At 59.6% G+C, this 18,569-nt stretch overlaps 3 protein-coding genes and 1 long non-coding RNA gene across 4 annotated transcripts; 2 read left to right on the plus strand and 2 right to left on the minus strand.

Annotated features, from left to right (window-relative positions):
* Positions 1 to 705: 705 nt before the first annotated feature.
* On the plus strand, positions 706 to 4,721 carry BET1L (Bet1 golgi vesicular membrane trafficking protein like). Its single transcript, XM_047692817.1, has 4 exons — positions 706 to 876; positions 1,760 to 1,851; positions 2,131 to 2,187; positions 2,332 to 4,721. The coding sequence occupies exons 1-4, from the start codon at positions 858 to 860 to the stop codon at positions 2,497 to 2,499; spliced, it is 336 nt and encodes a 111-aa protein (XP_047548773.1). The 5' UTR covers positions 706 to 857; the 3' UTR covers positions 2,500 to 4,721.
* A 1,212-nt stretch (positions 4,722 to 5,933) lies between these two features.
* Positions 5,934 to 9,770, minus strand: ODF3 (outer dense fiber of sperm tails 3). Its single transcript, XM_047693833.1, has 7 exons — positions 9,582 to 9,770; positions 9,067 to 9,183; positions 8,622 to 8,822; positions 8,110 to 8,211; positions 7,809 to 7,930; positions 6,888 to 7,028; positions 5,934 to 6,262 (listed from the first exon to the last, which is right to left on the minus strand). The coding sequence occupies exons 2-7, from the start codon at positions 9,173 to 9,175 to the stop codon at positions 6,173 to 6,175; spliced, it is 765 nt and encodes a 254-aa protein (XP_047549789.1). The 5' UTR covers positions 9,176 to 9,183; positions 9,582 to 9,770; the 3' UTR covers positions 5,934 to 6,172.
* On the plus strand, positions 9,768 to 18,162 carry LOC125080034 (uncharacterized). Its single transcript, XR_007121199.1, has 2 exons — positions 9,768 to 10,115; positions 16,444 to 18,162. It is a non-coding gene; the product is annotated as an uncharacterized LOC125080034 (long non-coding RNA).
* Positions 10,681 to 12,133, minus strand: SCGB1C1 (secretoglobin family 1C member 1). The gene is made up of 3 exons (XM_047693834.1): positions 12,030 to 12,133; positions 11,300 to 11,499; positions 10,681 to 10,843 (listed from the first exon to the last, which is right to left on the minus strand). The coding sequence occupies exons 1-3, from the start codon at positions 12,082 to 12,084 to the stop codon at positions 10,811 to 10,813; spliced, it is 288 nt and encodes a 95-aa protein (XP_047549790.1). The 5' UTR covers positions 12,085 to 12,133; the 3' UTR covers positions 10,681 to 10,810.
* Positions 18,163 to 18,569: the final 407 nt, after the last annotated feature.

Below are 18,569 nucleotides of genomic sequence, written 5' to 3' on the forward strand. Positions count from 1 at the left end.
CTCTGCGGAGACCGGACGAAAAGAAGTGACCTGGGGGAAGGTCACTCAAAGCAAAAGGAGCGGCCGGTTCCAAGACGGGGATGGCCGCGGTGGGCGAGAGAAACACGTCCCTGCAGCTCCACGAAGGCGGAGAGTGCGAAGGGTCAGAGTGAAGGCAAAGCCTGACCGTGCGCCGCAGCGTCCCGGGTGTGCAGCCCAGACGCAGGGCGGCCTGGCCCGTGTCCTCTTCCGAAAGGCAGCGAGCTGGACGTCCCGGGGTCCGCGCGCTGTCCGGAGCGCTCCACGGCACGGCGCGTCGGCATGCACCGTGCAACAAGCCCCTGTGGGCCGTCGGCCCCGCGCCAGGCTCATTCCCGGTGCCGAGTGCGGAGGCGGGAAGCCCTGGCTCCTCCTGTCCTCGCACGCCCACCTCCCGTCTGGCTTCGTTTTCCTGCGGAACGCGTCACCCCTGCATCTTCGGCAGCGCTCGCTGGGGCCGGCACTGGTCTCCACCTAGTCCCACAAGCAGCGACCGCGGCCTAGATGCGCGCCGCAGCCTAGGGGGGGGGGGTGTCGAGCGCCCGCGGCGACCCCTTCCAGCCTCCCTCGCGGCGGAGGGGCCCGGGAGCGCTCGCGGGTAGGATGGAGCTCCGTCTTCCGCGCGATTGGCCGGTAGAGGTGTCTGTCCACGCCTCCACGCCGTCATTGACAGGGAAAGCACCCGCGGCCCGCCCCTCCCCAGACCGGACGTGGGCCGGAGGCCGGCAGGAAGTCGGCGGCCCGAGCGGAAGCGGCGGGGTCGGAGGGTCCTGCCCGGGACTTCGCCACGTCCGCGGGGGCCGTGGCCGCGCGGCTGACGCAGGCCGGGGCTGGGCGCGATGGCGGACTGGGCTCGTGGTGAGCGCTTCTGGGGCCCCGGAAGCTGGCGCTGGGAGAGGGGGCTTGGCGTCCCGAGAGCTCCTGTTTTCACCCGGGAAGCGGGCCGCCGATGCTCGTGTCCCCGGGCCGCTGGGACTGCGCGGTTGGGCGAGCGCGGGGCGGTTTGTAGGGCGTCAGCGTCCCTTTCTGTGCGGTGCGCCCAGGGCGACTCGTGGGGCTGTGCCGCGGTCGGGTCCGGCCCGCCGAGGCGTCCGGGCCGCGGGGGAGGTGGTTCTGACCCCCTGAGGGGACAGGAATTCGGAATCCCCAGGCTTCGCACTAGTCCCGTGTCAGGTCTCCGCACGGACCGTGCCCCGGGTGCAACGTAGGGTGTGGGGTGCAGAGGCGCGCAGACATCAGTGGACCTCAGCCCGTTTTGGGTGTCGCGGAGCTCTCCTCCCCGTTGTTTCCCCTCGGTCGCTCGTCGGCTGCTCCCGAGCCAGCGCACAGGTTGTCCCTGCAGGGCCCCTTCTGCGGCGTCCCCCGGGGCCAGAGTTAGTCGTTTTTCCGAGGACGGGCCCCTGTAACTTGGTGACGTCTGTGGAGGGAGCGGACAGGTTCTGTCTCAGTCTCCGAAAGTGCTGGTAGGCCTGAAGCCTTTGGGGCACCTGCCCGTCGCGGCTTGGCTGTGTTCACAGGCGGTCTGCTCACACGGCAGGTGCCCACACGGTGAGGTCCCTGCGCCTGACCCTGGCTGAGGGTTGGACCTGCGTGACAGCCGGGAGCCCAGTCCCCTGAGACTTCCAGCTTGTCGGATAGAGCTGGAGTGAGCGCCCTGGGGCCACGAAGGGCTGATGGGCAGGGGTCCAGGGCCGGGCTCACAGGTAGACGTCCCCCCCACTCAGACTGTCCCTTCCCACAGCTCAGAGTCCTGCCGCTGTGGAGGAGATTCTAGACCGGGAGAATAAGTGGATGGCCGACACCTTGGCGTCCAAGGTCACCAGGCTCAAATCGGTCAGTGGTGGTGCTGCCTCATCTCCACCTGGCACTCTGGAGTGGGGACCAGGGGGCGGGTCGAGGCTGGGAAGGGTTTCAGGTAGCTCCCATCTTCCTTGTCTCCTCCATGGCAGCTCTCGTCTGTGAGGTCCAGGGGACAGCTGGGTCTCCTGATCTCTGCTGGGGGCACTGTGCCCGGCAGAGTTGTTGGCAGGGTCTGCTGGTCTCCTGGGGGGTCAGGTGCCATCTGGTGTGCCTTCTCTGACCTGACCTTGCCCCCTCCTGTGTCCTGACCAGCTGGCCCTGGACATCGATAGGGATGCAGAAGACCAGAACCGGTACCTGGACAGCATGGTAAGGGTCTGCAGTTGCGCGGGCATCGCGGTCAGCTCTGCCCCATGCTGCCTGCTGTGCCGGCCCCTGGTGTTGCTTGTGGCACCTGCGTGGCAGTCGTGGAGGCGCTGCCCCTGTGTGACCTTGCTGGGATTCCTCCCTCAGGACTCGGATTTCACAAGCATGACAGGCCTGCTCACGGGGAGCGTGAAGCGCTTTTCCACAATGGCGAGGTCTGGGCGAGACAACCGGAAGCTTCTGTGTGGTATGGCCGTGGTCCTCATCGTGGCCTTCTTCATCCTCTCCTATCTCCTGTCAAGGGCAAGGACTTGAGCCACGAGGAGCTGACTTCTGTGGGTGCCTGGGGCAACCAGGGCCTTCCCCTGCCTGGTGTCCTAGGCTCCAGAGGACCCACCTACAAAATAGTCCTTTGAAATGATGATCGTGGCTTGGGAATTTTCTTCCTGTGTGGCTGGAGTTCCCGGCTGCCTCTGACCGAGTGAGCTCATACTGGCTAGCCCCATGCCCGGAAGGGTCTCTCTCTCTTGAGGAAACCAATGTCCACCCACCTGTGCTGCTGTGGGTGTGAGAGGGCAGAGTCAGGTGTGAGCAGAGCCTGTGGGAATCCGGGACACGGCTACCTGTGGCCAGCAGCCCTTCCCTTATCTCTTGGGGCTTTGACATCTTGGGGCCCTGCCCCATCTACATCTCTGGGTAAGGCCACGTCTGTTGCCTGAGGTGCCGACACAGGAAGGGGCGTTTGGCGGTGAAGTTGGAGCACCATCGCCTCAGCTCAGAGATGGCAACTACTGTTGGGGGCTAGACGTGGCAGCTCATCTGGGCTGCTGGGCAAGGGCAGGTCAGCCTCGGGAAGGGCAGGGTGTTGTGGATGAAGAAGTGGACTGCAACCTTGACTGGAGGCACTGGGCTCTGATCCTTCTGGATCTCACAGTCTTGTATCAGTGGGCATAAAGTCCCGTGTTCTCAGGATTCACGGTCTGGTCAACACCAAAGATGGGTTTGGGGAGACCAGACGTCTAGAAGCAGTTCCCTCTGGCATTTTGGAGTCAGGCAGGGTGTGTGTTGGGGGGAGGCGCTCTATGGGTCAAGACAGGAGGCTTCCCTACAAGGGCTCTCTCCATAGGATCTGAGTCACTTTGAGGGTCACGTGAGGCCCTTCGACAGTGAGCATCCCTTACTGAGGGAACTCTTAGTCCCTCCACCCAGCCTCTGCAGACTGCCCTCCATGCGTGCCTCTCCCTGGGCCCTCCCTGCCCGCTTGGCCAGCCCCATGTTCACACAGACAGAAGCACAGGCCCACCTGGGCCAGCGGCTTCCTACCCTGTGGTGAGGTGTCGGCACCCTCGTTGTGCATAAGCACACGTGAGAGGCGATCGGTCAGCTGTGCATTCTTCTCTGTCCTTGTTGCCATCTCCTGCCTGCCTGGTCACTCCCCTGACTCCCAGAGGACTGTTGGCGCTGCCCCTCACTGCCCACTGTGCAGTCCCCTGTGTGACTCCCACACAGTGACCGCACCTCGGCTCCAGTCACCTCCCTTTCCCTGCTGCCGCTCCTTGCTCTCCCTTCTGCTCTTCCTGTCCTTTGTCCGTCCCGCAAGCCTGGCCTCTCCTCACATGGTCACCATAGCTTCTTCTCCATTGTACCTGCTGGGCCACTCAGGCTCCCGGAGGAGGGGAGCCTACTTTCCTCCTCCTGAGTGCTCTGTTCTGACTTGCCCAGGTCCCTCCGGGTGCTAGTTCTCATGCGGGGAGGTTAGCTTACCTGCCTCCTTGTCTGGGGGGGCTTTGCTGTTTCCCCTGACACCTTGACATTCCTTCTCAGGCCCCCATGGTCCTGCCTCCCTCCCCAGTCCTCACGCACTGCGGCTTTGAGTTAGCCATCTCATGTTAAGGCTTGCCACGGGGGCATGTCCTCTGGTTGACCACCAAGCGTACTAGGCCTTTGTAGTGTCTCCATTTGTACCCACACTCTGCGTCCCCGCCCAGGCCTGTGCTGCGGACCTCTTCCTGATGACGTAGCTCAGCTGTGGGAGCTGTACCACGCTATGGGTTCGATGCGGGCTAGATTAGATTTTGTGTTTTGGGTAGTCTTGACGGATGCTTTCTGCTGTCCCCCTGACACCTCAGGCTGCTGTGTTCTCTCCTAAAGCCCCATCTGCCTCCCCACCCCCACTTCCACGGCTCTTTGTGGCCCTTCCAGCTATTTTGAGGTCTGGGTTTTAGTTCCTTTCTGGTTTCCCTTTTCGTTTCTCATTCTGATTGTATTGGGATGGATTCCACGATGGGGGTGTGGCAGCTCTGCCATGGCCTGTGTGGCCTGTGCGGCCTTCCGCCCTCCTGTCCCTTCTGCGGCGCTCGCGCTACTGCTGTGCAGTCTGCTGACGTTGGTCCCTGAAGCCACTGAAAGAAAGAGGACCTCAGGGCCCAGCCTATGCCAAGTGAGGACCCACTGCCAGGCTCTATCCCACAATTCAAGGACAAGACTTTTAACCATAGAAACTTGGAATAAATAGCTTCGTGATGAAGTAAACAGTCTTTTGGTGTCCTCATTTTCTTGGGTGCTTGAGAGTTTCATCTGGAGCTGACCCTGGTCCACAGACTGGCCATGGACGCTGGTGGTCTGGACCCCACATCCTGCCCTCTCTGGTTCTACCTGTCCCTGCTCCGGTCCTCACGTGTCCCTCCCACCCCCACCTCAGGTGGGTGGTCACAGGCTTGTCACTTTCTCTGCCGAGTTTGTGTAACTCACCCCAAGGGTTAAATGAATAAATGTGAGGAGCTCAGAAGACAGCCTCATGTGGGGAGGGGCAGCGGAGTGAGGGGTGAGGGGGTGAGGGGCAGTAGCCATACTGTGCTTCGTTCCACTACGGCTGGTGGGCTCGCAGGGATGACAGGTGGGGGCGGCCGCCCTGCGGTCTTCACAGTGACCTTTCCGCAGGGCTGTGGTGAAGAGCACGCTCCAGTGCTCAAGGCCTGGCCTTGTACTCCGGGTAGCCTCTGGAGATGCCTGGCTTTGGCCTCACTCAGATACCCCCTTCCCGGCCCACATCCTTGTGCTTCCTGTGTTGCCTTTGCTCTCAACATCGCCTGAAACCTTAGTCACAAGTACAGTAATTCGTGTCTTACAGTTAGTGTGGTTGGCATTCAAGACGGGCATGGTGGGGATGGCCCTCCGCCTAGAACATTAAGGCCTGGGCTGCAGACGGAGCCTGGGGCTGTTGTCCTCTGAAGGCTTGCTCAGGTGCCTGCAGGCTGAGGGTGGCGTGCTGGCTGCCTGGATGCCGCCGTGGCCTCACCGAGTGCGGAGCGCGCACCCCCACCACGGCGGCTGGTGCTGGAGGGAGCAAAGGGAAGGGGCTGCCTCTGCTCCACAGAGGGGCTGTCTCCTTTGTAGGTCCCACAGCCTAGCCTCGGGTCATGCAGCACTGCTTCCTTGAGGGTGGGTACAGATTCTAGTCCAGATTCAAGGGGCGGGGCACAGAGCTCACAGGGGCGGGTCTGTCACGCAGGGAGCAGGCCCCACGGAAGGAGACAGGTGCTGGTGTGACCATCCTCGGAGTGTAGGATGAGATGTGAAGTGCAGGGCCTGTGGCAGAACTAGAAGGGCAGGTGTGGCACGGGGTCCAAGGTCCCAAGCCCCCCTCTCTGCTCAGACCCCAGTCCCTGGAAGCCAGGAGAGGACCCAGCCACTGAGGCAGGAGCCCCTTTTCTGGGAAAGCTTGATTCTATAGCCAAGACCAGTTCGTCACTAATGCAATCTGTGGTTTATTAAATATCTGGGCACAGCAGGAAACAAGATAAGCAAATGGGAAAGCATAGAAAAAGTAACTGGTCACGACTGTTCAAACGAGCTCTGCCCTGCAGGCCGCAGCCCACCTGGTGGAGGCCGCCTCTCGAGCCTACACCCAGAGGCCACACCCAGGGCATCTCCAGCGGTGGCTGTGCTGTGCAGAGGCTCTGGGCAGCCAGCTAGGGTGGGCCCGGGGCTATTCCACATCCACCACCAGTGGTGTCATGTAGTCGGAATGTTTGATGCCAAAGGTGACGACAGGGGCGCAGGGCTTGGTCACTGTCACCTGGGAGAGGAGAGGCTGTGAGAAGAGTTGGCATTCCTGCCCCGCCTGACAGACTTCGCCGTCCCAGGGCTTGAGCTGCTGGCAGTAGCTTCACTGTCCCTCCTGAGCCTGGGCCAAGGTGACCGGCAACAAGTCCACGCCGCCGGGTTTAAACACGGAGGCTGGTCCATGGTGAGTGCCCCTGCTTTCTGGGGAGGCAGGACCTGACCCTGGGGCAGTGGTGTGCCCCGGATGCCTAGCATGCCAGGCTGGCCACTGGGACCCCCACGGGCCCTTCCCTGCCACAACCACTCTGGGCGTGCTCCCCGGCTACTCAAGTCCTCTCGCCTGTGCCCCGCCAGGCCGTACCCCTACAAACTCCCCCACCCTGGGGTTGTGCCCCCAGTAACCCAACCATTCTGGCCTGTGGTCCCTGCTCTCCAGGCTGTCCCCCACCCCTCTGGGTCGTGTTCTTCCTGGACCTTCTCAGGACTGGGGGCTCCTGGTCCCCAGGCTGTGCCCCCCTCCTGGGCGGTGCCCCTACAACCCCTCCCCACCGGGTTGTGACCACTGCCGTCCCCACTCCCTCCTCACTGTGACCCCCCCACCCCTCACCCCACCCCTTCGGGCCCTGTTCTTCCTGGACCTTCTCAGGGCTGTGAGCTCCCGGTCCTGGCTTGAGGGTCTTGTCCCCTGGGGCCTCCGCTCGGGCTGCCATGGTGTACTGTGGAGCCTTGGGCTTCGTCACCTGCACGTCCGTCTGGCGGTAGGCTGCAGGACCTGGGGTCTAGGAGGTGAAAGAGGCTCAGAGAGCCTCAGCCTGCCTGGGCATGCTACTCCTGGCGGTGGGGGGGGTGCCAGCATCGGGCCATGGGCTTCACGCCTGAGCCACTGTATGTCTGTGTGTCAGGGGTCCCTGTTGTCTCCACAGAATAGTCATCCTGTGGGGATGACCTCTTCTGTGTGGGACGTGACCCTTCCACGGCAGCCTCGCTCTGGAAAAGATAACCCTGTGTGTGCCAGTCCCAGGCTGGTGGCTTTGGTGTGTGCCACAGAGGCCCCTTTCCAGCTGGGACTCTGTCCTGTGGTACTTGATGGCCATGGGATGGGTGGGCAAGGTCAGCAGTGCTGGGATGCCACCTTGGCCTTCTCCCCAGGCTCCTCAGGCTCCCAGACACATGCCCACCCCAGGGCCTTTGCACTGGCTATTTCTGCTGCTGGAGCCCTCCTCCCCCAAAATGTCTCACAGCTTTTCTTCTTCCCATCTTCCTGCCTGCTGCTTTATCAAAGGCTGCTCCTTGTCCTCCCTGCAGCAAAGGCCACGGCCCTGCTCAACCCTCCTCAGCACTATCAGCGTCTGTACCCCTGTCCACTGTCTGCCTCTCCTCACCCCTAGACTGGAACCTGGGGTGGGTGGCGGTGGGGGTGCGAGCGGGTGGTGCCAGGAATGTGGCAGGGCCCAGAGGATGACGAGCTGAGCAGCTTCAGCCTGGTGGGGTCTGGGGGACGGGGCCAGAGGGGCCACCCCTGGGGCACGAACTGTGCTGTGCCCTGGCAGGGCCCTTGCCTTGTGCAGGTCGTCGCTGAAGCTGCCCAGCTTGCTGCGACCCTTGATGGAGAAGGAGGGCTGGGAGGCCTTGCCGACAGTGTGGGGCCCCATCACCACAGGCAGCAGGTAGGCGGCCGGGCCTGCGGGGCGCATGGGCACTGAGTCTCGGGCCGGACAGAAGCCGGCATCCAGACTCTCCTCTGCTCCTTCCCTGAGGCCTTTCACCTCCAGGAGAGCAGCCGTCAGGCCGCCCTGACCCGTCCCCCCGCCCCTGCGCCCCTGCCAGCGTCCCCAGCCCAGCTGGTTGTTTGCTGCACACCTGGGGTGCTGTCCACTCGAAAGGTCTTGGTCCGGGCGGAAATGGAGTGGCTGGGTGCTGAGTCAAACACGTGCTTGCTAGATTTCTCTGGAAAGTAGTCACCTGGCTCGGGAAAGGAGTGGAGGGTGTGCTGGGAGGGAAAGGACCATGCAGACGGGCTGCGGATCCGGCCCAGGAAGTCCCCCAACACTGCAGGTGCAGGGCTTCCCGGCCCCCGTACAGATGGTGTCTGAGGTTGGTCAGGGATGTCCGGGGACAGCTGCGGCTTTGGAGGGAAAAGGGCAGGCTCTGTTGTGGGCCTGGTGCCGGGACTCAGGCCAAGAAAAGCTCGGGTCGGAATTGGGCTAGAGGGTCCCCTATGCTGCCTCGGGCCTGCTGGTGTCCCTTTTGAGGCAGATGAGGGGCTAGGAGGCCCAGGACGCCTGTGTTCCCTTACTGCCCTGCCGTTAACAGGACACACAGTGGCCGTTGGCAGAGTTGGGCAGGGCTGCGGGGGCCCCAGAGTCCCTTACCAGGGCCAGGGGTCGTGATGGTCTTGGTGCGATAGCGCCCCAGGATGGAGTAGGCGGGGCCGAGGTCCTTGCCCGTCCTCAGCATCTTGGGGTTCACACTGTAGCGGGGACCTGGGGAGCAGTTCTCTGCCAGGAGCATGGGGGCCCCCCGGAAACTGTAGGCTGGTGCACGCAGCTTGGTGGGCGTGTGCCTCACAAATCCTGTGGGACAGGGGCTCTGAGCAGCCTGGAACCAGACACCATCCTTGTCTCCACCCTATTGGCCCCAGAGGGGTTCATGGGCTGAGAGCCAGGGATGAGCCCTCAGCCCCACCCCACACACCCACCCCTCAGACCTCCCAGACTGTCCCTACACTCTCCCCGGACCTGCACCAGCCTCATTCCAGGCGCTTCCCAGATCCCCCCAAATCCTCCCCAGACCCATTCCAGGCTCCCAGGCACTTACCTGTGGTGGGTGGAATCAGGTACTTGGGCCCTGGGCTGCTGTAGAGGGCCATGATGGGCCCCCGGGGGCGATGGGGCCTCCAGGTGCCCACCCATACTTCCTCTGCCATGGCTGGCTCTGTCCATGGAGGGGAGGGTGACCAGGTGCTGGGAAGACCCGACTCCTAACCCCATCCCTGCTTTGTCCCCACTGATGGGCAGAATTTCAGGCCACAGTCTCCTCAGTGAGGTCTTGAGCTGGGCCCAGACTTACAGAACTTCTGCTTCGAGTAGGGGGCCTTCTGTACCCCCACCAACCCCTGAGAGGAGGAGCGCCAGGCCCTTGTGTACATGCCCAGAAGGACTGTCTCTTCCAGCCCTCGCAGACCACCCCTCCCTGGTTCTAAGGGGTTCTGGGCAGGTTCCTCCTACTCAGAGGACTCTGGGCACTGCTGGGCAAGGAGCGGTAGGCAAAGGTGGGAAGTTCCTGGGTGAGGCTGTGCCATGGGGGGCAGGCGGCTCCAGAAGGGTCCTCACCTCTTTGGCCCAGGAGCTGCTCTCAGAGCAGCCTATGGACCAGGCCTCCTCAGAAGCAGTCTTGTCACTCTGGCCTCAGTGCCAGGGAGTTCCCGAGAAAGGGGCATGGAGAGGAAGGCCTCTTCCTCTTTCTCCTCTCCCTGGGGGGCTTGGAGAATTGGGGAGGGGTCCTAGCCCCAAGCTCTAGAATGTGGCTCTGTGGGACGGTGGGTTCTAGATCACCATTTGTGTGATGGAGACAATGGCCTCTGCCCAGGGAACCCCCACCCTCACCAGGCATGGTTCAGGTTGGGACTTTGCTCCACTCCTCCTTTGTGATGGGAGGGGCAGAGGTTTGGAGGACAGGAAAAGGGACAGCAAGCTTCTGTATTGGACATGGAGGTCACGGGGCCCAGAACTGGAGTGGCGGGGGAGTGAAAGTTGTGAGGGGCAGAGGAGAACCTAGTCAGCCCGGCCCCTAGTGAGGACCACTGATCCGGGGGAGGGGAACTGAGACACAGGAAGTCTCCAGCAGTCGGGATCCTGGGATCCAAGGTGAGTGTAGGGTTGGTGCTGGCTGGGGCATTGGGGTGGGGAGCTGCTGCTCTCCCTCCCATGCCCCTGCTGGCTGTGCCTGCCCCTCGGAGCATGGCTGCCCTCAGGAGCAGATACGCTTTCTTCTTGACTTTGTCCAAGTTCCTCTTGGGGTTGCGGCTCTGGTCTGCAGGTAGACTCTTTTCTTGGGTCACCCCAAGAGGGAGACGCTTTCAACCCCTGACCTGTGCCTTTGTGCATTTGTGTCTTGGAATGACAGCCTTCAGATGCAGAGCAGCCCCAGCAGGGCCTCCCAGTCCCGACCACGTTCTCTGCCTGGGGCCCTTTGCCCCTCCTGTGCCCTGCATCCCACCGCTGCCTCTGCAGGCCTTCCTGTGTCCTGTGTCCACCCACCCGCCTGTCTGTCTGCCTCTGCTTCGTCCGCACGGGTGTCCGGATGGGTCTGCCCTCTGCGTGGGGCTACTTGTACCTGCACGCTCTGTGGGTGCAACCCTGTGTGTGTGAATTTCCGTGTGCGTGTAGTTGTGTCCCTGATTGTGGGGAGAGACAGGAGCCCGGAGCGGAGCTGCAGGACGCTTTATTGACTGAACAGTATTAGGGTAAATTCACACATGGGGAAGTGGTAGTGGGACGGCGTGGCCTTGGCTGCTTGTGTAGCTGGTCCTGTGGCTGCCTGGAGCTGTGACTGGGCTCTGCTAGGCCTCATCTTCGCTGCCCAGCACTTGCACCTGGAAGACAGACAGGTGTGGGCCGACAGGGCTGGGGGTCCTGTCCTCGGTGAGCAATAACCAGAAAGTGCCATCTCCACTGGGCAGGCAGACCCAGGTCAGCCCCTGGGGGACAGTAGCCTCTGGCCCATTTCAGCCAGTCCTCTCCTACCTCTCCTAGCCGCTGGGGAAGTGGTGCGTGCACCTGCGTGGGTGTGTGTGTGCACTTGTGTGCAGGTGTGCCCATGCATGCGTGTATGTGTAGGGGAGGCTGAGGGGCTCTGTGGGGAGTGAGGTCTGGGACGTCCACTCCCACCTACTGCGGCCAGTCAGGGTGTCTGTAGGCGCGTTCGGCTGCACTGGGGGATAATCAGGAGCCATGGCATTTGGCGGAGGGCCAGTAGGGTGGGGCCGTGGGTCCTGCTGGGGCTGTGGGCATTTAGGGACCTGGGTGCCCCCGCCCCCCAGCCCCGGTACCAGCAGCTTGACCAGCTCCGCCTTGTGCATGGGCTGGAGGTCGTCTATGCAGGACTTGAGCTCGGTCAGGGCGGCCTTGGCGCCTGCATTGACGTTGTACTTGCTCAGGGGCCCCTCGTAGAGCTCCTCGGGGGACCCCACCAGCAGCGTTTGCAGGAAGTCCATGAAAAACTCACTGCTGTCCTCCCCGGTGGCCAGCCCTGTGGTGAGGGAGGCATGGCACCAGGACAGGAGGTCGCCTTCCCGCCCACGACCCCAGACTTCCCAGAACTCCAGCCTCTGGCCTCTAGACCTTCCACATCCCTCCTCACCTCCCCCAGATCTTCCTCCGTGACAGCCCCCACGCCTACCTGCCCACGGACCCCTCCTCTGCTTCCCCCCTCCACTCTGGGTTCCCCGGAGTCTCTAGGGAAGCACTCCAGCCCCTCACGCAGCTGGGACTTCCCCTCCATATGGGGTTGGCTGACCTGGGGCTTGGAGTGTGAGGGTCAGGCTGGGCTGGGTTGGTGACGATAGGGCTGGGGGAGAGGTTGGAGCTGGGCTGTGCGGGGCTGGGCTCGGCAGGGGCATCAGGGTCACTGCCCACATCCGTGTTCTGTGATGGAAACTGATAGGGCCCCTGCCGAGGCTGTCGCCCTCCCTGCGAGGGACCTGGTGCCTGGGTTTTCAGCTGCCTAGGCCCCCCTCCATCCCCCAAACAGGGGCACTGCTGACAGAATCACAGACTCACCCCAGGAGCAGAGCAGGATGAGGGCCGCCAGCAGGAGGGTGCTGCTCCCCTTCATGGCAGACAGCGGTCCCTTGGCAGCTACCTCGGCCGGCTTTATGCCGCACCTCGGCTGGAGGCGGGACAAGCTCCCCGTCAACACCTGGGCAGCCGGGGGGCGTGTCCTCACCCCGCTCCCCGGGTGTCAGCAGTGAAAGGCTGGGGGCACTGTGGGAGGGGGATGTCAAGTCAGTGGGGAAGGACAGGAGGGGCCAGGACGCCGCAGGCCTCTGGTCATGCCTGCTTTGTGGCTGAGAGTGGTGGGGTCTGGGGTTGGGCTCAGGTCTTTCTTTTGTGGGTCCCCCCTCTGCTTAACATGCCTGAGGGTCTCCCCTGGGCCAGGGGCGGGGGCTTCCTGGGCCTGTGGATCTGGGTGGTGGGAGATGGGCCAGGGCCGCAGGAAGCTCAAGTGGACGGTAAGGTCCAGCGGGAGAAGGTGGGCCTCCGAGAGACTGAGGGGCCAAGAGCCTGACCAGCCTGGGGCCTGGTGGGAGTATCCCACCACTGTGGGGGGCGGGGAGGGGGCCGCATACTGAGACATAGCCTCCTTCTGCAGCAAGGCCAGCCCTGGGAGCCTAGGATGGGGCGGGTGGTGCTTAGATGTTAGAATGGAGCTTCGGGCCTGAGATGTCTAGGTCCCCAGCCAGACCTGTCCAGGAGCCGCCATTCCTGTCTGGGACTCTGGCCCTCTCATGTCCCCTGCTGCCACCTGGTGGCTGATGGTGTCCTCGGGTGCCCGAGAGGACTCAGGGGTTTAGCCCTCGAGGGGCTCCTCATTCAGCATCTGGGGACGGTTTCCACCTTCCCCAAAGTGCTCTGGCTTGATTACTCTGGTGTGTGTGCCACGCTTGGTCACCCTGTCCCTCACTCGTCTCTAGCTGGGCCTAAGTCTGTCACAGACTGCAGCCCTTGTCCTGTTGACAAGGTGTATTCTGAATCCTCTTGGCTGCTGTGGAGTAAGACCCAGCGATGATAATCTACTTATACACAGATTCCAGGAGTATGGGGCAGAGCACGTGTACTGAGGTCACCCGTAACAGCCATGTGGCCTCATTGGTGAGACTGTGCTCGAGGCCACGTGGAGCCCAGGGATCATGGATTCTGGCCTGGCCATGGCCTCACCTTTGCTCTGATGGACCCATCACCTTCTTCATTTAATTTCATTAGATTATTGAAGTACAATCGACCCAAGATGTTACATTAGGGTAAGGGTTACAGCTTAGTGACTCCACAGCTCTGGGCATTACTCAGCCCTCCCCACAAGAAGCATAGCCCCTGTCTGTCCCGAACAAAGTTCCTACCATGCCACTGACTATTCCCTCTGCCAGGCCTGTCTCCATCCCCCACCCCCCACCCCATATTGGTCTCTGGCCACCTGTTGTCTCACCGGGCAGATGTCTAGCGATGCCAGCCCCCGGGCTTCAGCGTCTCCCAGAAGCAGTGTTCCTGGGGGTATGGCCTGGACCTCAGCTGGTCTGAATCCCTGCAGGTGATTCCGACAGTCAGGGCTGGCTCTAATGGAGACCAGCCTGCCCAGCTCTTCTCCTTCTCTGTTTTCCTATCAAGTCTCCAGAGCGTCGTCCCTCCCGGAGGTGGACTGGGTGCCCCCTTAGCTTTTTTTGGGTTGTGGTTGTTGTTCTTCTCCACACCACCGCCCCTGAAAGCGGAAGTTGCTGGTGGTTGCCCTGCAGCCCTTGCTGGGCTGCCCGAGACACACCCTCTAGCCACCTCCCAGCCCAGGAGGATGGAGAGCAGGCCTCCTCCGCTGATGACTCCGATTACCGGCGGTGGGGACTTTGCTTGCACATCTCCAGTCCATCACCCCTCAGCATTTATTCATGCTGTAACACGACCCCACTTCAAGCAAACACAGCAGAACACAAGCGTCCCCTTGACACTGGTGACGGAGGCCTCCCTTTGGCTCTGCAGACTCTCACCACGCCCCTGTATCTTCCTCAGTGCCCTGGGAGGCTCCCGGCCTGCTGTTTTCTGGTTCGGTCTGGCTGACAATGGGGGACCAACATGTTCAGCATCCATTAACTTTTCAGGGATGGATCTTTATTTGATCAAAAATCATACTCAAAACATTCTACCCCCAAAGCCCACATTCTGTGGGTTCGTAAGGTGTTTGGTACAATTTTAACAGATGTGTAAATACCAAGACAGTTTTTGTTAATTATGGTATTCGTCTTCACGATCCGCAGAGCCCCAGTTCTTTCAGTGTTTGAACGATGGCTTATGCCTCACAACCTTCTGTGTCCTAGTGAGGCTAAGTGGCCTCCTGTTCCTGCACAGAAACGTTAAGCCCATTACATATCGAAGGTGTCAGGCAATTTGTCGGACTGATTCATGGAGTCAATGAGCTGGGGAAGACAAGAGGAGCTCCTCTGTGGCCAGATGTTCTCGGCTGGACCCCTCCCCTCATGGCCATCATATCCGAAATTCCGTCGGCATCTGCTCATGATGAGCCCCGTATGATGCATGAGAGAGAGCATGATCCTGAGTCCAACACATGCACTGGTGTGCAAGCCACAGGCTCACTGCCTCTCCAAGCACACCGCTTGGTCAGCTGACGTTCCTCAGGAAAGGCATGGCCACTGAGGAAAGCAGGGTGTTGGCTGAGGTCCTGGTGCCTGCTTGACACTCTGGGATGCTCGGAGCCCCGTTCTCATTGTGGCTGTGCTCTCAGGACACACAACCCCAAACTTGGTCTCCAGACTGCCGGTTGGCAGTATAGCTGTGCATGGTTTCATAGGATTCAGAGCTTACAGTTTTGCTGGCAATGAGGCTGAAAAGAAATTTCTTATTTTGCATCATCACTATATTCGAATCACACATATGCACGTCACCTACAACTGGATTCATCAGGTTTGGTGAAAAACATTCTAGTAGTTGCACTAGTTCTGAGTCAGACTTGGCGTTTTGTGTGCAGGCAGTGGTGTCTGGAAAGCTGTGCCGAGCGAGGCCGTTTCTCTGCGGCAGACACACCCAGTATTTTCAAGCGGTGACTTTGGTGCTCCAAGCCCGTGACACCGCCTTCTGTGACATTAGCGGCTGCTTGTGCTTGTTTGGGCTCAGCTAACTCAAGTGCCATTTTGTCAAAAGCCTGTGAAGTGTTTAAGTTCATATATGTGGCATATTGAAAATCTGGCTCTGTTGGCTTCTAAGCTCAGCACCCTCTCTTTCAAGCCATTTATCTGGTTTTGCAGCGATTATGTTTCCTACGTAAAAGCTGCCGGAGTTCTGGTCGTTTCTGCCCTCAGCCGCCAGGCTACCCGGCACACGGGAGTTGCAGCCTGTGACGTTGACTAAAACGGGGCCAAGGAAACAGAGTGTTCTTCCAAGCTCAAAGAACACGAGCTCTGTCTTCATTTCCTTGTCGTAACAGTGTTTACTGATAATCCTGCCCCCTCCGGGAGAGTAGCGCCTCCTCTTAACAGTGGAAATGTCGGGCAAGGCTTTCCTGAGTCAGTGTTAAGCTATGAATTAAGAAACGGAGGGCACCTGGATGGCCTCTTCAGTGTCTGCCTTCGGCTCCGCTTGGGTCATGATCCCGGCGGCCTGGAGTTAGCCCCATGTTGGGCTCCCTGCTCTGCGAGGGGTTGGCTCCTCCCTCTGCCTCTGTGCTCTTTCACTCTTTCTCTCAAATAAGTACAACCTTAAAAAAAAAAAAAAAAAAGAACAGATTAGGTCAGGGTTAGGGTTAGGAATTAGGGTTAGGGTTTGTGTTCATGGGGGCAGTGAACATGCCTTGGCTAAGGTTTTCCTTCAAAATCCTCCTGCTCCAGCTCCATCTCAGTCTTCCAAACGGCAGGGTTTCCTTCTGTGTCACTGGCTGAATCTTCCGGTGTTGATCAGCGTTCCCGAAGCCCCTGTTTTTCAGAACTAGGCTTTGGGTGTGGGTAGTACCAGAGCCATGACTAGGGTTAGGGTTGGGGCCCAGGAGCTTTATGGGTCTTAACTGCTGGCAGTGTGGAGACCTTCCCAGAGCGCTGATTTGGGGGAAGGGTTATGGTGAGGGTGAGGGTTAGGGTCTGTGTTTGGGGGCGCTGAATTTGTGTGGAAGGGTTAGGGTCTGGGTGCCAAGAGCTGGGAGTGTAGGGACCCGAGGGCCTGGGGCGGTGGGGTGGGGGTGCGGAGGGGTTGGGGACCTGTGTGTGAAGCCAGGGGCAGTGTAGTCGGGGACCTTAGGGGCCAGGGGCGGGGCGTGGGGACGGTCGCCTGGGTCGGTGGACATGCAGAGTCATGGCCCCTCTGTGCTTCTAGAACCAGGCAGCCTGAGTCAGAGTGGGCAAGGGGGACAAGCCTGTGACCTACAAGGTGGCCCACACACAGCACCACATCGCCCACTGCAAGGGCTGGCTCTCGCTTTACACAGGTGTGGGGTCATGGGTCTGGGGGCCTGTGGATGGAGTTCTTGGTCGTGGCTGTCACACGGACACCAGGTAAACACGTGCGCGAGGCCTGATCCAACTCCGGCTTGTTCAGAGGGCTTCATGCTCAGATTTCATAGTCCCATATCACCGTGGGACCGAGCAGTCACCCTGCACAAGCCTTCCCCACCCAGGGCGTTGCCTTCTCCTTTCTGCTCCTGCTGTAAACAGGTGTTCTTTTGAGCACCTTTTCGAGGTCCATTAGTGCCCACGTTTGCAGTTTCAGGCTTTCTCTCGGTGGTTTCACTGCTTTAAAATAGCCCTAATGCTGATGTGTGAGGCACAAGAAAGGTGTGACCTACACTGGGGAGAAAATATGGGTGTCAATAAGCTTCCTTCAGGCATGAGTTCTAATGCTGTGGGCAGAGTTGAGGGTTAAGCGTCGTATGTATTAAACAAGGGGTCTTAAAGCAAAAACATGAGGGAAACAAGGTTACGTATTGATGTGACTCAAACCAGGGCATGCAGAAACCTAACCCCGTAGATCCTCTAGGAGCGAGGGTTCATTGCTCATTGCTCATGCTGACTCCATAGAACATAACTACTGGGACTAATGAGGATCACTGTGATTTGTTCAGTATGAGGCTTCTCAGCTTGAGTGTTTTGAGATCCATCTGTCTAGAAAACTTAAAATACAGATTCCTGTCCCCCACCCTTTCTAGGTTCTGGCTCTAAGGTCTGGGGCTGGGTATGGAGACTCTTCATGCATATGCTATGAGGTGTAGGGGTTTCAGGATCTGGGGATCTGGGTATGGGTGACAAGGTCTGGGGATGGGTGTGGAGACTCTTCACACATACTGAACTCTTGAGGTGTAGGAATTTCAGGATCTACTTTGAGAATCCCCTGGTTGAAGCTATGGCCCTGGCTGGTGAGAGAGCTCCTGTCCCCAGTCTCAGAAGTAGCTGGTGGCCTCATCTCTCTGGGCCAAGGGGTGGCCAGTGCTTCTATAAATGGTCCAGAAAGAGTGGAAAAGGTCTAGACAGGAAAGGATCATCTGAGTTTCGTGCCCTGCTAAGGCCTCCGTCTTCCCTTTGGTAAAACCAGGATAACCGATAATACCTATTTCACAGGCTTTGTTTGTGAATGTAATGAAATAATGTACTTTGAACTTGCAAGTGTTTTTCTTTTCATTCCACTTGTAGAAGAGAGAAGAAGCCAGGCTGGGGGTGACAGGCCTTGGATGTTCCCGCTGGAGTTTGTGCTGGGTCTTCAAGGTGCCCTTCTCCTTTCAGGTAACCTGGGTGGGGAGGACCATGCTTCAGAGCAAAGAGTGGAGGACGTTTTCCTCCGGAAGTTCATGCTGTGCACTTTCCCAGCGTGTCTGGCCGACCAGCTGGTCCTAAAGCGCCAGGCTAACCAGCTGGAGATCTGTGCCCTGGTCCTGGGCAGCTGCCTGCACACAAATTCTACTTCCTGGTGGGCTACAGTGAGACTCTGCTGTCCCACTTTTACAAATGTCCCATCCGTCTGCACCTCCAGACTGTGCCTTCCAAGGCCTTGTGTAAGCACATCTAAGACAGTCACCTTGTCTGCATCAGGCTCTAGCCTGCGAAGGACAGAGGCGTGTGGGAGAGGAGTGAAGCAGAGACGGGGAAATACATCCCCTCACTGTCTTGAGGATTCCTTTCCGAAGCTGCTATTGAATAAATGGACCTTCCGTGTTGTCTTGCCCCTTGGTTTGTCTTTCCTCCTTAGAGAAGAGCGCTAGAGCAGGGTTCCTTCGAGGGTCTCCAGGGCTCTGCAAAAGGCTGCCCGTTGTTTGAGGCTTGGGTAATAGCTACGGTGTGGAGTCGCTTATCACTTCACCAGGAACTTCACTGGAGCTCTTTGTTTTCTCTCAAAGTGGAAAAATCCATTTTTGGTGTTATAAAATAACCAACAACAATTTTTTTAAAATTTGAAAAATTGTAGCCTCCATTCATGCTGTAAAATTCTTAACCAACTATCAATAAACCAACGTTTCCTTACCTTGTAAGGGTCTATTCCGCCAGAGCGGCCCCACTCCGGTTGAACTGCCATTTTGTTGTAAAACTTAAATTGACTCTGCACCCTCCCACCGCCCCCCCCCCC

This window comes from Lutra lutra, chromosome 10 (assembly GCF_902655055.1).
Source record: "Lutra lutra chromosome 10, mLutLut1.2, whole genome shotgun sequence".
NCBI lineage: Eukaryota > Metazoa > Chordata > Mammalia > Carnivora > Mustelidae > Lutra > Lutra lutra.

Coding starts and splice junctions, on each gene's coding strand:
- BET1L (XM_047692817.1), top strand. Junction 1,852..2,130: donor AGGTCACCAGGCTCAAATCG/GTCAGTGGTGGT, acceptor TGTCCTGACCAG/CTGGCCCTGGACATCGATAG. Junction 2,188..2,331: donor ACCGGTACCTGGACAGCATG/GTAAGGGTCTGC, acceptor TTCCTCCCTCAG/GACTCGGATTTCACAAGCAT.
- ODF3 (XM_047693833.1), bottom strand. CDS start 9,175: ATGGCAGAGGAAGTATGGGTGGGCACCTGGAGGCCCCATCGCCCCCGG. Junction 8,212..8,621: donor CATCACGACCCCTGGCCCTG/GTAAGGGACTCT, acceptor TTCCCGAGCCAG/GTGACTACTTTCCAGAGAAA. Junction 7,931..8,109: donor TCGAGTGGACAGCACCCCAG/GTGTGCAGCAAA, acceptor TGCGCCCCGCAG/GCCCGGCCGCCTACCTGCTG.
- SCGB1C1 (XM_047693834.1), bottom strand. CDS start 12,084: ATGAAGGGGAGCAGCACCCTCCTGCTGGCGGCCCTCATCCTGCTCTGC. Junction 11,500..12,029: donor CATCCTGCTCTGCTCCTGGG/GTGAGTCTGTGA, acceptor CCCTCACCACAG/GGCTGGCCACCGGGGAGGAC. Junction 10,844..11,299: donor CGGAGCTGGTCAAGCTGCTG/GTACCGGGGCTG, acceptor TCTGTCTTCCAG/GTGCAAGTGCTGGGCAGCGA.